This window comes from Aspergillus foveolatus (genome assembly GCF_047715535.1).
Source record: "Aspergillus foveolatus strain CBS 279.81 unplaced genomic scaffold BDW70scaffold_44, whole genome shotgun sequence".
Taxonomy (NCBI): Eukaryota; Fungi; Ascomycota; class Eurotiomycetes; order Eurotiales; family Aspergillaceae; genus Aspergillus; species Aspergillus foveolatus.
In genome coordinates, this window is record NW_027396108.1 from 115,655 (window position 1) to 128,658 (window position 13,004).

The 13,004-nt window shown below is 51.2% G+C and overlaps 4 protein-coding genes across 4 annotated transcripts; all 4 read right to left on the reverse strand.

Moving 5' to 3' along the window:
- Positions 1–1,824: 1,824 nt before the first annotated feature.
- On the reverse strand, positions 1,825–2,440 carry BDW70DRAFT_140664 (uncharacterized protein). The gene has a single exon (XM_073737657.1). It carries the CDS (start codon positions 2,414–2,416, stop codon positions 2,096–2,098), a length of 321 nt encoding a protein of 106 aa, XP_073593794.1. The 5' UTR covers positions 2,417–2,440; the 3' UTR covers positions 1,825–2,095.
- Positions 2,440–4,525, reverse strand: BDW70DRAFT_140665 (SKIP/SNW domain-containing protein; the record flags this gene model as incomplete). Its single annotated transcript, XM_073737658.1, has 3 exons — positions 2,440–2,819; positions 2,894–4,324; positions 4,382–4,525. The coding sequence occupies 3 exons, from the start codon at positions 4,523–4,525 to the stop codon at positions 2,643–2,645; spliced, it is 1,752 nt and encodes a 583-aa protein (XP_073593795.1). The 3' UTR covers positions 2,440–2,642.
- Positions 4,526–4,794: 269 nt separating this feature from the next.
- On the reverse strand, positions 4,795–7,740 carry BDW70DRAFT_140666 (J domain-containing protein). The gene is made up of 4 exons (XM_073737659.1): positions 7,028–7,740; positions 6,605–6,925; positions 5,229–6,548; positions 4,795–5,166 (listed from the first exon to the last, which is right to left on the reverse strand). Exons 1-4 carry the CDS (start codon positions 7,520–7,522, stop codon positions 5,017–5,019), a joined length of 2,286 nt encoding a protein of 761 aa, XP_073593796.1. The 5' UTR covers positions 7,523–7,740; the 3' UTR covers positions 4,795–5,016.
- A 2,054-nt stretch (positions 7,741–9,794) lies between these two features.
- Positions 9,795–12,978, reverse strand: BDW70DRAFT_88492 (Zn(II)2Cys6 transcription factor). The gene is made up of 3 exons (XM_073745109.1): positions 11,939–12,978; positions 10,970–11,885; positions 9,795–10,895 (listed from the first exon to the last, which is right to left on the reverse strand). Exons 1-3 carry the CDS (start codon positions 12,895–12,897, stop codon positions 9,846–9,848), a joined length of 2,925 nt encoding a protein of 974 aa, XP_073593797.1. The 5' UTR covers positions 12,898–12,978; the 3' UTR covers positions 9,795–9,845.
- Positions 12,979–13,004: the final 26 nt, after the last annotated feature.

Consider the following 13,004-nt stretch of genomic DNA (forward strand, 5'->3'; position numbering starts at 1 on the left):
AGCAACAACGCAGACGATCAAGGAAGAAAGTCGAGCAAAGATGAATCAAAAAGCTTGACTCGGTCTGGTAGGCAGTCAACTGCCTTCAGATCGCGATGACAGCTTGATAAGCCTGCTCATTCCTTTAAATGCAGGCGGTCCTTTTACCTAATCTGCTTTGCAACGCAAAATGCCCCTCACAGACCCTACGTTAGCCGTTCGTCTGACTTTATCTCCAGCTCAGTTCTCCACCAGCGATGGCCTTATCATCAACTTCCCCATTGCCACACCGCGCTAGGCGCCGGTACCGAGGCGCCTGAGCGTTCGGCGAGCGATTCAAAATCCTCCGGCGTGCATGCACGTTTGGCACTCGGTTCCGTCAGGTTACAAGCATGGTGCCAGCAGAATGGCTAGAGGACAAGCCCAAGAAAGCTCGTGCACTCCCCGCACTTTACGAGACAAGGATGTGGTGAACCTGTGGGAGCTAGTCAGGCACATCGATGCAAATCAACCTACCCGGTCACACACACTTTCGATCCTGCGTAGCGTGGCATCAGCCACTGAGAGATTCAAATGCCCGCTTCCGTCAGTCGTCGGGGACTCGCAGTGATTGGTGAATGATAACAAAGTGGTGGCATCATGGTTCCAGGTGGGGTCCGTCCAGCTCCAAGGGCAGCGTCGAACTTGGATCTCATCATCTCATTCCTCTGCGGCTGTGATTTATGGAAAAAGGAGCATTTGAGTTCTGGCGTATGGAGTACATTTCTCGCAACGGGTCGTGCCACCCACAATCTCCATGTTTAGAGGAAATTCTTCTCTTTCTTTTCCTCTTTCGAACCCCAAGAGCTGCTGCACACAACTGGCCATTAAAATTCAATCTAGGACCTCGCTCAACCGCCAGCGAGTCAACAGTGCTATCAGCGCGGAATTCCCCGCTTAGTGAAGCCCGTTACTATCGGTCCGAACTCAAAACCGACCAAGATCAGCTTCGATTTTGCAGACGTACTCCGTACTAGGAAACTTCCATTCCCAACAGTCTCGAGATATATTCTGACCTGCGCTTGCAGCGCTATGTCTAGAAAACCTAAGAAACCTTGGAAGCCGGGATCTCTCATGACCTTGTCAGAAAGCGATCTGAGAGTCAGGCTTGTGCCCTAGATGTTGCAAATTCCAGATCCTGGTTGGTGGGCGATCTTCTCCCCTGCCCTTGACCACGGGATTCGCTCCTCCTTCACCCATAGCCCAGGCAAACTAGCAAACAAGTGACCATCCTCTAGTTCGCTCGCCAACCAATCAGTCAAGCTGTTGGACGACAGTCCTCGTAGTGCATCCCAAGAAAAAAATGTACGTCATAGTACCAGGATGAGGAGGCGCCCTGATCCTCGACAAGGGTTTTTGAAGTCAATCATCGGAACCACCCAGGATCAACCATTCAAAGGTTCCTTCTTCGCACTGTGGCATCCTAGCTCAGCTCAGCCTTTGCGCCTACGAGAGTGTTACCTGCTGACCCTGCCCTATCGGGCCAAAGCTGATCACGTTTCTAGTTCATAATTCACGATAGTATACGAGTATTTATGTACAAAGATTCTTTGGGATTAATTACATTTTCCCTTGGCGTTTCATAAGCCCCGCGATGGTCTCGTTTTCAGATAATGGGCATCGTCATACCTACTTTGCTGTCTACATATCTCTGTCCACATATTTAGTCCAAAAGTATCCGGCGGGCATGTCCGGCGCCATACCTGCAGCTCCTGCCCACTGCATCAGCCAGACGATAAAGAGAGATGCCCTAGACCGACGGTCACGAACTACTCTATGCAACCCAAAAAATGAATTGATAGTCCCCGAATATCTATGAGATTTTCTCTCTAGGTATTATGGTGTTGGAACCACTGACTATCTCCAACATGCCCTAAGGCACGTACTACGTAGTACTGCAACTCTCAGGAAAAGCTGAATCAGTGAGTCAGACTAGGACCCGAATACCTGCGATTATCTCACAATTCCACAATGCTCGTATGAAAAGAGAATGAATGAGGGCAGTAAAAGTACGAGGGAGCTTCAAGACCTCCTCACATATTAAAAGGTACCTGCCGCGCCACGCAGTGAACTTTTGTCACCTCGATCTGCAAACCTCCCCTCCCATGCCACACAAGCTCAGCAGACCCGTAGAAAGGTCATTATCAAACTGCGCATGCGCAATATGGCGACCGCATCGAGCTGGCAGCGCCAATGGGGGATCTTCTAACTGTCCGATAAAGTCTGCAACGGTGCCTTTCGAAACCAGACTAATGCAAAGACCATGCCGGACGGCAGGCGGGAACGCGCCTAGTCTCTGTACAGTAAACTCAGCCCATGCATGCAAGGCCAATGCCCTGACACGAAGGCGAGGCGAATTTCGAGTGCGAAGTCCATTGACCAGTGGCAGTGACGACATCTCACACTGCCGACGCCAAGTGTCCGCAGCATACAGGATGTCGTCTGTTAGACTATATCTGATATTTATATTGATATTTATTCAATCGGGTATTAGTTCCCGCACCAACCTTGGCCTGACCGTTAAAGTATCCTCCCGTTTATGCAGACAGGATGAAAACGTACTGTGACAGACCTATGTATGTAAACCACCAACTATGCAGGTAGATCGCCAAGTGAACACTAATCTAATCCTCTTCATCAACCCTCGCCCGCTTCGAACCCCGAGTATCAGGTTCAGCTTCCTGGATACCGTAGCGCTTTTGACCTGCTCCGCCAGCACCGCCAGTGACATCCGCGATCATGCTGTCGATGCCAAAGGGGTCGGCTGTGTCCTTTTCGAACTGGACCGGGCCGCTTCGTTCCTGTAGACACAAAATGATAAGCGCTTGTTCTGCGGTGATAGGAAGTTGTAATTAAGAGAGAGGAGCAAACTAACCTCTGCATCCGCAGCACCCCTAAATCCCTCCTTAGCCCTCCCCAGGACCTCAAAGCGGTTCGATTTCTGAATCTTGCTCATTTCGCCCTCCGCGTCGGCCTCGTCATCAAAGTCGGCCTGCGGCTTGGGACGGTAGATGCTGTTTATGGCGTCCTGCGCGGCAAACAGCGGCTTGTCGTAGGGGTTATCTTCATTGAATCCGGTGCTCAGCCCGCTGGTCTGGTTGAAGAGGCGGGAATCCCACATAGTTTCGGACGACTGCGTTGGCTTTGCTAGACCGAGAGCTACCTTTTCTGAAATGTCGCGATTTTGTTCGCGGGCCATTGCTTGAATGCGTCGCTCGGTGCCCATGCGTGATTGACGGAGCTGGCGTTCGGCGTCTTGACGTCGTTCACGACGGATGCGTTCACGCTCTCGGGCGGCTTCTTCGTCTTCGCTGGGTGTGCGGGATCGCGATGACGCATCGGAGTAGCTGCGGCTACGGCTACGGCCGCGGCTTGGAGAGTGGGAGGCACGAGACTGGGCTCTGCTTCTCTCTTCGCGTGCCTTCTGGGCTAGAGCACGGAGATGCTCTTCCTTCTGTGCCTTCTCCTTCTCCGCCAATCTCTGTTGCATCTGGGCGCGGAGTCGGACCTCCTCACGGGCATGTCGATCAGCCGTAAATAGTGCTTCCGCAAACTGCGCAAACTTATCATTAATCGAAACATCCTGTAGCCCGCGTCCATCAGCAGCCAACCGCTTGTCCAACGGCACCGTATAACCCTTAGGATTCTTCCAGTTCGACACAGGAGGAGGAATCTTCCAAGCTTCCTGGTCCTCCGCCGTCAGTTTCCGCGGCGGCGAGTGCATAATCGGCGGAGGAGGCGACGGTGGTCCACGCGGGATCTTCTTGTGCTTGAACTTCGGAGGCTCCATAGGGTCTTGCTGGCGCTCGACAATTTTCATAATCCGATCATTCTTCCGACTTGTATCACCCATTTGGTTTGCTGGCGTGTATCGTACAAACGTAGGCTCTGCCCGGCTACCGCCCTTCACGTTCTTAGGCTTCTGTGCAGCCACAGCCCCCGACACCAAGCTAGCAAGCGCGTTTTTTGTCTTCTCCATCTGCGCCTGAACCTCTTCCTCCGACGGCCTGTCCAGAGATACCTCGCCCATATCCACCCGTTGTCGGAGAGGGATTAAATCCTTGAACGAAGCGTGTACGATCCGGTCGTCGCTGTGTCCGCGGCGTGCGATAGCGTCATATTTGACCTTTCCTTCCGCGTCTACTTGCACGGCAAGCGCATTCGATTTCGATTGCGTGCCCTTTCGGCCCATGTCTAAGGGGTACTGCGCGACGAGAATCTCCGGAAACGCGCCACCGTCGCCGAAATCTTCGGGCGCTCGAGGACGCCATCCTGCTCGATTGCCGTATGGAGGCGGTCCGGTCCTCTATTAGCAGCAATTATTAGCACTGTAACTTAGCAAGAACAATCGGCGGATACTGACTCGGAGAACAATCTGTGTATCATCAAGCTGGCCCGGCCCGACTATGCGCGGTCCTCGCTGGCCATGTTGTGGCAACTCCTCTTCTTCACCTGTGTATTTTGGTTTCGGTAGCGATTTGAAGAGCCCCTCCGCAATGGATGTCATTGTGGATATAAGATTATGAAAACTGGGTGAGAGGTAAAAGGAACTCGGTTTGATGGAATGACGACTGCTCGATGCTTTTTTCGATTGGGTTGGCGGTCGATTGCGCGAATGGTCTCACTCGCGCACCCTACGATTAGATAACATCCTGACGGGAAGGTCTTGGTGCCGCTATAAATGCCGTGCATAGATCTGGTGACCACCAACTAGAATAACCAAGTTTATTACGAAGAAATTGAGCGGACAAGAAAGAGGTATATTGTCAATGTCTCAAAACATTATATCTACGCAAAACAGGTCGCTAATATATCCAAGAAAACTCCAAGTCTCCCACAGAGACAAGTATATGGTCGAAAAATCTAAGCAGATGATACAAAGAGGAGAGGAGTTTGCCCAATAGCCGTATTGTAGAGGAGATCTTGTACAGATGTCGCTGTACAGCCGATATGCGTAGTCTTGGGCAAGCAAGACTGATGTGATGTCTCCCAAAGGCGTCAAGCGGCAAGCAGATGAGAGCGCATAGGGCAAGTGACGCCCTCTGCATCTGTAGCCTCGGCATAATGGTCTTTCCCATGGTATTGGTACCATATCTTCAGTGTTTTCGGCAGTAGAGGCGCCGGGTCATGGAAGCCAAGAATCTGGAACTGTCTGAAAGTCAGTGTTTTGATAGAGTCAAGGACTGGAGAGAGAAGGTGGTAAAACGCACCTTAGCCGTCTTCTTAGAGATGATGAGCTGGCCATGATCCACCAACGCAGCCACAGGGATAGTAACATCTGTCACCCCGGGCTCCTTGGCGCCTTGGTCGGCATTCCGCTTTGAAGGATAATGCCCGTATTCTGCTTTGGTAATGACAAGACCCCCTCTACTGTACTCCTTATCCTGCCGTCGTCGCACTTGATCTGCCATGAGTTCGATGGCCTGTGTGCTTTCCAACCTCTTCTGAGGAACAAGTTTCCTGAGTTTCTTCTGTCGTTTAGCAATTAGCCTCCGGCGATTCCGTCGTTCCCTGGGCCGTATAAATCCAAACTCAACCGCGCAGTATGTTAACCACGGGAGGACAACTGCCAGAGTGGCCGAGTCCGCATTGACACTATCAATCGGGCAAATGGCAATCGGAAGTCTTATTCTCTGCCCAAGTCTGGCCCAGGAAAGCGACATTATCAGGCCCTGAGGTTGTAAACTGACTCCGAAGCCCACGCGGGTCAATTCACTAACCTGTCGAGAACCGTGCACACTCCATCTAAGCGACAGGTTCATATCAACGGTACTAGTAATTTCAAGCCGTACGGAGCGCGGCTCGTTCGCTGGTGGCAATGAGTAGTGCTTCTCAGAGCTCCACTGAGAGAGAGCAGCATCGGTGGCTGGTTTGCCGGAGAAGATGTTGCGGGAATATTTGAATATGAAGCCAGCCGTGGCCGGCGATGCAGAAATGGCAATGTGCCAGGCCTCGGCGGCCTTCTGTTCTTCGCGCTTTTTCGCGCGGAGCATCTCAAACTCGTCCTCCTCCTCGTCGTCTTCCGCTGATCCCGGCATGTCTTCGTCCTCTTCAGCTAAGCCGGGAGCGAGTTTTGACAACTGAGATGCAATGCCGACCTGGAGTTGGCTGATTGCTTGGTCCTCCAGTGACAGACCATCCCCAGCAAAAGGCAGTAATAATGTTTCAATAAAAGTTGGCCATCCAATAAATCCACTTGACCAGCTACAGAATGCGGTCTTCTTCTGACCAATTCCCTTGGTCACCTGTAGGTTGAGCATCGGTGGAGCCTGAAAAATGGAGCGATTGAAGAAAGTCCCAAGAATCACGTTAAAAGGCCTCGTTCCAGGTGTGACGACGATGCTCTTGGCTACATTCGCCTGCACCGTTGTAGACGGTAGGGCGGTAGCTTCAACGCTGACGAGCGTGTCCTGGAAGAGCGAGAACGGCCATCTCTTAAGGATGCCCTTGGGATTAGGATCGCTGAGTACTCGGCTGGTGCTCGCTCCAAGGGTGACATTCTGCGTACTTAAGATTAAAGGGAGAGGTACCTTGTAATTTTGTCAGTGATAACTCGCACTCAGCTAAACGAACACCCAGACGTTACCTCTCGAAGCTCCGTTTCGCCATCTTCCCATTCCAGTTCGACTTTGTTGAAGAGGCGTTGAAACCCGCCTGCAACACCAGCATATATCTCCAACTCTGGACTCTGGCTAGCTTTTTGTTCCTCTTTTTCCTCGACTTCGCTCTCAGCATCCTCCCTCTCATCCTCTCCCATAACAGCCCGTAGCGTCGGAAACGGCGTGACAAAGGAATACCGCACCGCGAAGCTTGACAATTTCGCCGAAGGAATCTCTAAGTATACTTCACCCTCGCGCTCATTCACCGAAATCATATCCCTAGCATCAACGCCCACAATCAAAGATCCCTTTGAAGTCGTCAGATCAAGCACCATAACATGCACAGCACATAACCATTCCAGAAAATCTAGTACAACAGAACATTTGGATGGGTATTCAGCATAGCATACCTTACTCCTAACCAAAGAATTAAGCACCGCGCGCTCTCTGTTCTTCATCGATTCAAGAAACCACCTCCGGAACTCATCCGGCTTCATCGTCTTGACCCCGACTTGTCCCTGCTTCTCCTGTCTCTCCGCCTCGCCACCACGTCCCATCGCTCCATGAATGCCCCATTCCCTGCGCACCCCCTCCGCGCCTAATAGATCATACACGACTCTCTTCTTCGGATCAATAAGGGTGTCATACGCCTCGCGGATGCGCTCAAACTGCTGCTTCGCCGCATCCTGCAGTTCTGGCGGCTGCTTATCGGGGTGGAAACTTAAAGTGAGCGTCCGGTAGGCGGAGCGGATTGCGCCGTCTGTAGGCGGAGGGTCGCGGGGAAGACCGAGGACGGCGTAGTAGTCGAGTTCTTCGGGGTAGGACATGAGGAGGGAATAGGTCTCTGCCTCGTTATTATCGGCATCCGCATCATTGCGGGGTATTTGTTCGCTGTTATTATTCATTGCGGTGGATGCGGCAAGACGCGTTCAAAGTGCTGGCGTTCTTCTAGAGCTTTCTTGTTCTCCTTTCCGTCGATGATTTGCGCCGGCATAGAAGTGAGGACCGGCAGAACAGAGACCGGCAATTCCTGCCTACGCGTGCGTTGTGATTTTTTCCCTCGAGTCACAGAATTCTGTGGTTCATTTTCCAGTATGGACGTGCTGTGGCTGCTGGCGGTGATGTTGACTTTTTCTCTGTTGAATGCGGAGGGAGAGCGGCGGGCGGAGCTCCACCCTGGTACTTAAAGTGACGTCTCGTCCGTTTTAGGCTCGGCTTCTTACTGCACTTTATGTTCGCAGTCAGTTAGAGGAAATTTATGTGGTAGGAAGCAATTACATTATTTCGGCATACTCGACTAACTTGAGCTTATAGAGATTCTGGAAAGCAGTGGTCATGAAAAAAAAGTCGCCGAAAGACAAAATATATATAAACAGCTATAGTCGCAACTTCCAAAATGATACCAAACAGCAGCTTGCGAAACCTCAAATACTAAAAACGAGCGGGATTGTGCGATGACTTGCTGCTTCGACCAATGTCCTGCTTGCACTACAGTGGTACCGGTGTTCAGGTGCTTTCTTTTCAACCCTAGAGCTTCAAATCCTTGCCGTGCAGAGCCTAGGGAACGCTAGCAGCCACCTTCTTGCACCTCTTTATCTGTTCTTCCAAAATTTCCATTTCTTCCGCCGCATGGGCTTCGAGCTCAAAAGTGTGTATCCCGAGCATATTCGGCAGTTTAAATCAAGGCAATAACCGATGCAGATACCACTGCATCTCAAGCAAGCTGGGAAGAGGGAAGGGGGTGGGTACCCGCATTTTCAAGATGAACTCCAACACATCGCCAGACTGAGGCGGGTTGAAGACGACTTCTGATTCTTCAGGCATTTGAAAGTTAGGCTTGAGCGGATCCCCAACAGGCGAGACACTTTTTTTGCACAAGGGTTCCAGAGCTGTCCAGGCATGACCCCAAAAGTTGTGTGCTGCAGACTTGAGTAGCATGTGGTTGAGAACAAGGTCCAGGATTCTTTCGGGCCCAGGACGACCTCTTCCCACGCTCCGACTCTGCTATTGTCCCAGTCAGATGACGAATTGACTAGAACACTCCCTGAGACGGCTGGTTCCTGGTCCGTTCCTGAGCGAAAGGGTTAGGGGTAGATGTTTGAGACCATGAGCGGCTCCGTGGTCTTTGTGATCATAGCAAATCTTATCGCTTTCATGGTAGTATCCTGCGTTATCATCGAAGATTGTACAAGATCTTCAGCCTCAGTGGAACAATGTGTCACCTTCTCCTTAATATATGGGCACGAAAGCGGGACAACCCTAAGAATATCGTTAGCTGCTAATGTAGCTAACAGACCACGGTCGTAAATGATGTACTATAGTTCTTAGAACGCCTACACTCCCGTAGCATATTGGCGACAGAATCGCCACTGAGAACACTAGGGGCAAGAATGACTCTAATTCCGAGCTCCTTGCACCTAATTCTCCAGCCGCGCTATAGCAGCATAACACAAGCAAGGCGTGGTGCGTTTAGCAATATCCGTTCCCGCAAGCTCTGATTTTTCGTATCAAATGTGCCCTTCAGCTTGTCTCGAAGCTCAACTGTCAGGCAATATTCAGGTTTCTTCTTGTCGTATGCGGCCTGGACAGAACTTGGCGTATCCGATTGGCCGACGCCTGTCCTTGATCAGCATCTTAAGCCGTGTGAAACTGCACATCTTGTCCTGACCCGTACGTAAATAGTCGGCGAGTATTTGGTCAATCAATGGTGGGGGATAGTGAGGGATAACGTGGATGGAGTGCGGGGATAAAGTAGACAAATGTGCGTTAGATGACTTGACATAATGACGGACCGGAGTTAATGGCATCATCATTCTCTATCCAATGGTGACAACATGGGAATCCATTCACCCGGCCAAGACGTTGAGAGAGCAGGTGCCGACGATGGGTGAATGTCAAGTAGGTTTCCATGGGAAGCCTAGCAATTCAATATCAAATAATAGGTAGTGTTCGCGCAAAAATTGGATAATGTTGAAGCATGGTCTCTGAAGCCGTACGCTAAGTTGCTACTTGTGCTTGGTCTTATTATCACATCATATACAGCCAGCTCGATCGGAATATATATTAGCTGAGCAAAACAAAATCAACACGACCCATTATAGGCCAGGGCGAGCCTCGAAAACATAATATCTATATGCAACACAAGGCCGCAATTTTGTGGATCGTATATCGCACATGCTAGCATTTACCCATATTCGTACAGTGTCCATGAGACCAACAGACCCCCACTCACTCGCGCCTCGCTCGAACCCAAACCACATTCCTCAACGAATACGACACATCCATCACCCCAAACGCAAGGAATAGCTGCTCCCTTGACAGACCGCCGTATAGTAGGTCCTCATTTACGGACGAATCCTGCTTCTGCACGCCATTCTGGATTTGACTGTCCAGCGAGGGGCCATCGAACAAGAAAGCCACTCTCCCTTCATGTGTTGTGCGACTCGTAGAAACAGAGTGGTGCGCCTCAGTCAGCGCCTCTAAGCGCGATTCTGTAGCCGACACCAGCGGCTTCGTACTGTTCCAGAAGCTGCTGAGGTCACGGACAACGTCGAGTCCACCGCGGATAAGGTTGATGCACTCGGGCAAGTCGATAACTAGACCACCGGCGCTGAGAACGTCTACTGCGGAGAGGATTATGTAGCCGAGGAAGGGATCCAGCAGTAGTGTTCCAGCCCTTGGGGTCGGGTCAGCTGTCATTGGAGAGACGTTGTGATCGGAGGCGTAACGTTCAAGCGCGAGTGCGGTGCGGAGTATCTCGGCAGCATGGTTGCGGGCTGTGTGAACGTACTGTTTTGCCATTCCAGGTCTAAGGAGCTGTGCCCGTGCGTAACGGTTGAGTTTTAGAAGGGCGGCATGATACAAAAGGTGAATTGAGATGAAATGGTCAATGTTTCGTGCTTGATTGCTGCGTTCGAGGTTCACGGCCGTAAATGTTAGGTGGTTTGGAAGCCTTGAGAGCCACTGGTCTGATCGGCGGACTATGGCGGTATAGAAATCTTCGAAGAGTTCGTTGTATGAATCGGCCGGGATGAGAGATAGGCGGAAAACGTGGTCAGAGACATCGCCCCATATTGATATCACGTCTATGAGGGGTGCCAAGACGCTTAGGTTGGAGAGTTCGTGCGATTCGGAGGGGACTTGATTAAGAAAATTTTGGAAGAAGGGAACTGTGGTGTATTCCTGGGCTTCGTAGATCTCTTCGCGGCAAGGGAGACGTAGGAAGGCTGTTTGGGAGGAGATGAAGGTCGTTGAAGGGGCGTAGAAGCACGACAGGCGCTGTGTAACGACAATTAGAGGGACAACTGAGTTCAGAAGGGGTAAAAGCGGGGAGAAGGCGAATGATATCTTACATCAGTCAGAAAAGCGATCCAGAAGGTCCGCCGACGACATTCTATCAGAGCTTGTGGATGTAGGCCATACTCGCAAGGCTGGTTTTGCTCTGCAATAACTCCCCCCATTTCGACATTGTAACGCAGGCCGCATACCGTTCGCACTGCAGCGCCGGCAGCATCCCAGGATTTCACGAGTGCGCCAATTGCGTAGTACCAAAGGCTAATTATAATGCGGCTCTGTGCAAGCTGTAAGGATAGACTGTGCTGGCTATGCTCGAGGGCGTATCTTGCAATGCGGGAGTATCTCCTCATAGCTGTGATCTTACCAGGGCGGTCTGAGAAGATAGATCCCAGAGCCATGATGCAGTAAAGAAGCATATTATCGGCGAGTGACTTCGTATGGCATGATTTGAGCCAAAGGAGAAACCTTCTTCGGGGAAATAAATAGTATAAGCGGTCATTCACGTATGTGAAGTACATTTCGGTGAAATGGGTTGCAGATTCTGGATCGACCGCATAGGGGTCTGATCTCCAGTCAGTCGCCAGTGGGTCGTGTTCATCCAAGTCCTTGATCTCCGTCAAGATCTCCGCGTAGTCCGCGGACGGTGAGCTGGCAGCGCTGCCTGTTGGATGCCGCGACATACGCTCACGTTCACCGGGAAGGTGCTGCGGCCTTGCTGCAAATTGCCGGTCGGGATCGGTAATGTTGTCATGGTTGCTATCCACAGCAGAAGGCGTAAGCATGGAGTCATCAGATAGGGGAGACTGTGAGTTTGTTCCAGGGAGGGAGGTAGAGCTCTCTGAAGCCCTCGCAACAGAATATAGTGAACTGGAGGTACCTGCATTGTTAGAGTTCTCCGTTGCAGTATTATGTCTTATATCATATTTTCTCGTGGATTGCGACGCCTTCGATGCTGCGCGGTGTCCACGGGGTCTGAACGTGGTCAGCAACTCAGGTTCGTGGCACTCTGTTGTCCATATACTTACGCACTCTCAAATCTGCATTCCCTCCCAGACTTCTGGCATTGGTCACACTTCGGCAGGTTTGGATGACACTTTATCTTCTTTTCCCGGCATGTAAGACAGGCTTGCGCTAATCTTTTTCGAGGCTTGCCAGCTTTCGTGACCCCCCAGTTGGCGTTAACCGGCATGCCATCAATGATTTTGGGGCAGTGAGAGCCATCGGCGTATATATAACATAGGCCTTCGCCCTCAATGAAACGCTCATCCACGACGTGCAGACGTACTTGAGGTTTCGCTGATTTGCCAGAAGCACCACGCTGACCCAAATCGGTTGTACTGAGTGACTGGGTCTTCACGGAATTTCTGCCGTTGGGTTCCTCATTATAGCCATGAAAACTAGGTAGGTATGGCGGGTGAAGTGAATTCAAGTTGTGACTCAAGTACGTCGGCGTATTACGGCCAGGAGCATGAGTCGAAATGTGAGATATAGGAGGTAGATTGTTTGATTGTGGCGAGGTTGCTACGTCCGGGAATGCCCTGGATCTTTCATAAATGCTTGAGCGCTCCTGTGTAGGGGGCGCGTTCGTCTCATTATAGCGCTGGGGTGACTCTCCAGGCTCGTTTGGCGCCAAGTAGATCCCGAAAGCACTTGGGTTATATGGTGACGGCGACCGGCTTAATTGCGCGGTAGGTGTAAGAAGTTGACTGACAGAGGGAAGCTGCTCGTTCGTTTGCTGGTACCCATGACTGCTCGAGTAAACGGAAGGCTCTTCTCTCTCGTCTAGCCTGTCGGCTCGATTTCGCGGACGTAAGAATGGATCTGTTCCAAACTGTAATGGGGCTGTAGTACGAGGCGGTGGAAGTTGATATGGATGGGATCCCGGAACTGATAGGTTAGCTGGACGATCCGGTTCTTGCTCCGTGGGACCATCGGCAATAGGTAACATACGCCCGAAGGGTCCAATATAGTAGGCCGACGACATGGCGTTCGTTTCGTTTTATAGACGAATGCCTTCTTTGCAAGCGCCAGGCCTCTAGCCGGCAAAGAAAAACACGTTCCCGAAACGTCGCCGTGGGTCTCTATCAAAAG

Excerpts from the sequence above, each read along its gene's own strand:
- BDW70DRAFT_140664 (XM_073737657.1), bottom strand. The coding sequence starts at position 2,416 with ATGTCGTCACTGCCACTGGTCAATGGACTTCGCACTCGAAATTCGCCT.
- BDW70DRAFT_140666 (XM_073737659.1), bottom strand. The coding sequence starts at position 7,522 with ATGAATAATAACAGCGAACAAATACCCCGCAATGATGCGGATGCCGAT. Across the intron at positions 6,926-7,027 it reads ATTCTTTGGTTAGGAGTAAG|GGATCTTTGATTGTGGGCGT; the intron begins GTATGCTATGCT and ends ACGACTTCAAAG. Across the intron at positions 5,167-5,228 it reads TCTCTAAGAAGACGGCTAAG|TTCCAGATTCTTGGCTTCCA; the intron begins GTGCGTTTTACC and ends ACTTTCAGACAG.
- BDW70DRAFT_88492 (XM_073745109.1), bottom strand. The coding sequence starts at position 12,897 with ATGTCGTCGGCCTACTATATTGGACCCTTCGGGCGTATGTTACCTATT. Across the intron at positions 11,886-11,938 it reads GAATGCAGATTTGAGAGTGC|ACCCCGTGGACACCGCGCAG; the intron begins GTAAGTATATGG and ends GACCACGTTCAG. Across the intron at positions 10,896-10,969 it reads GGATCGCTTTTCTGACTGAT|CGCCTGTCGTGCTTCTACGC; the intron begins GTAAGATATCAT and ends GTCGTTACACAG.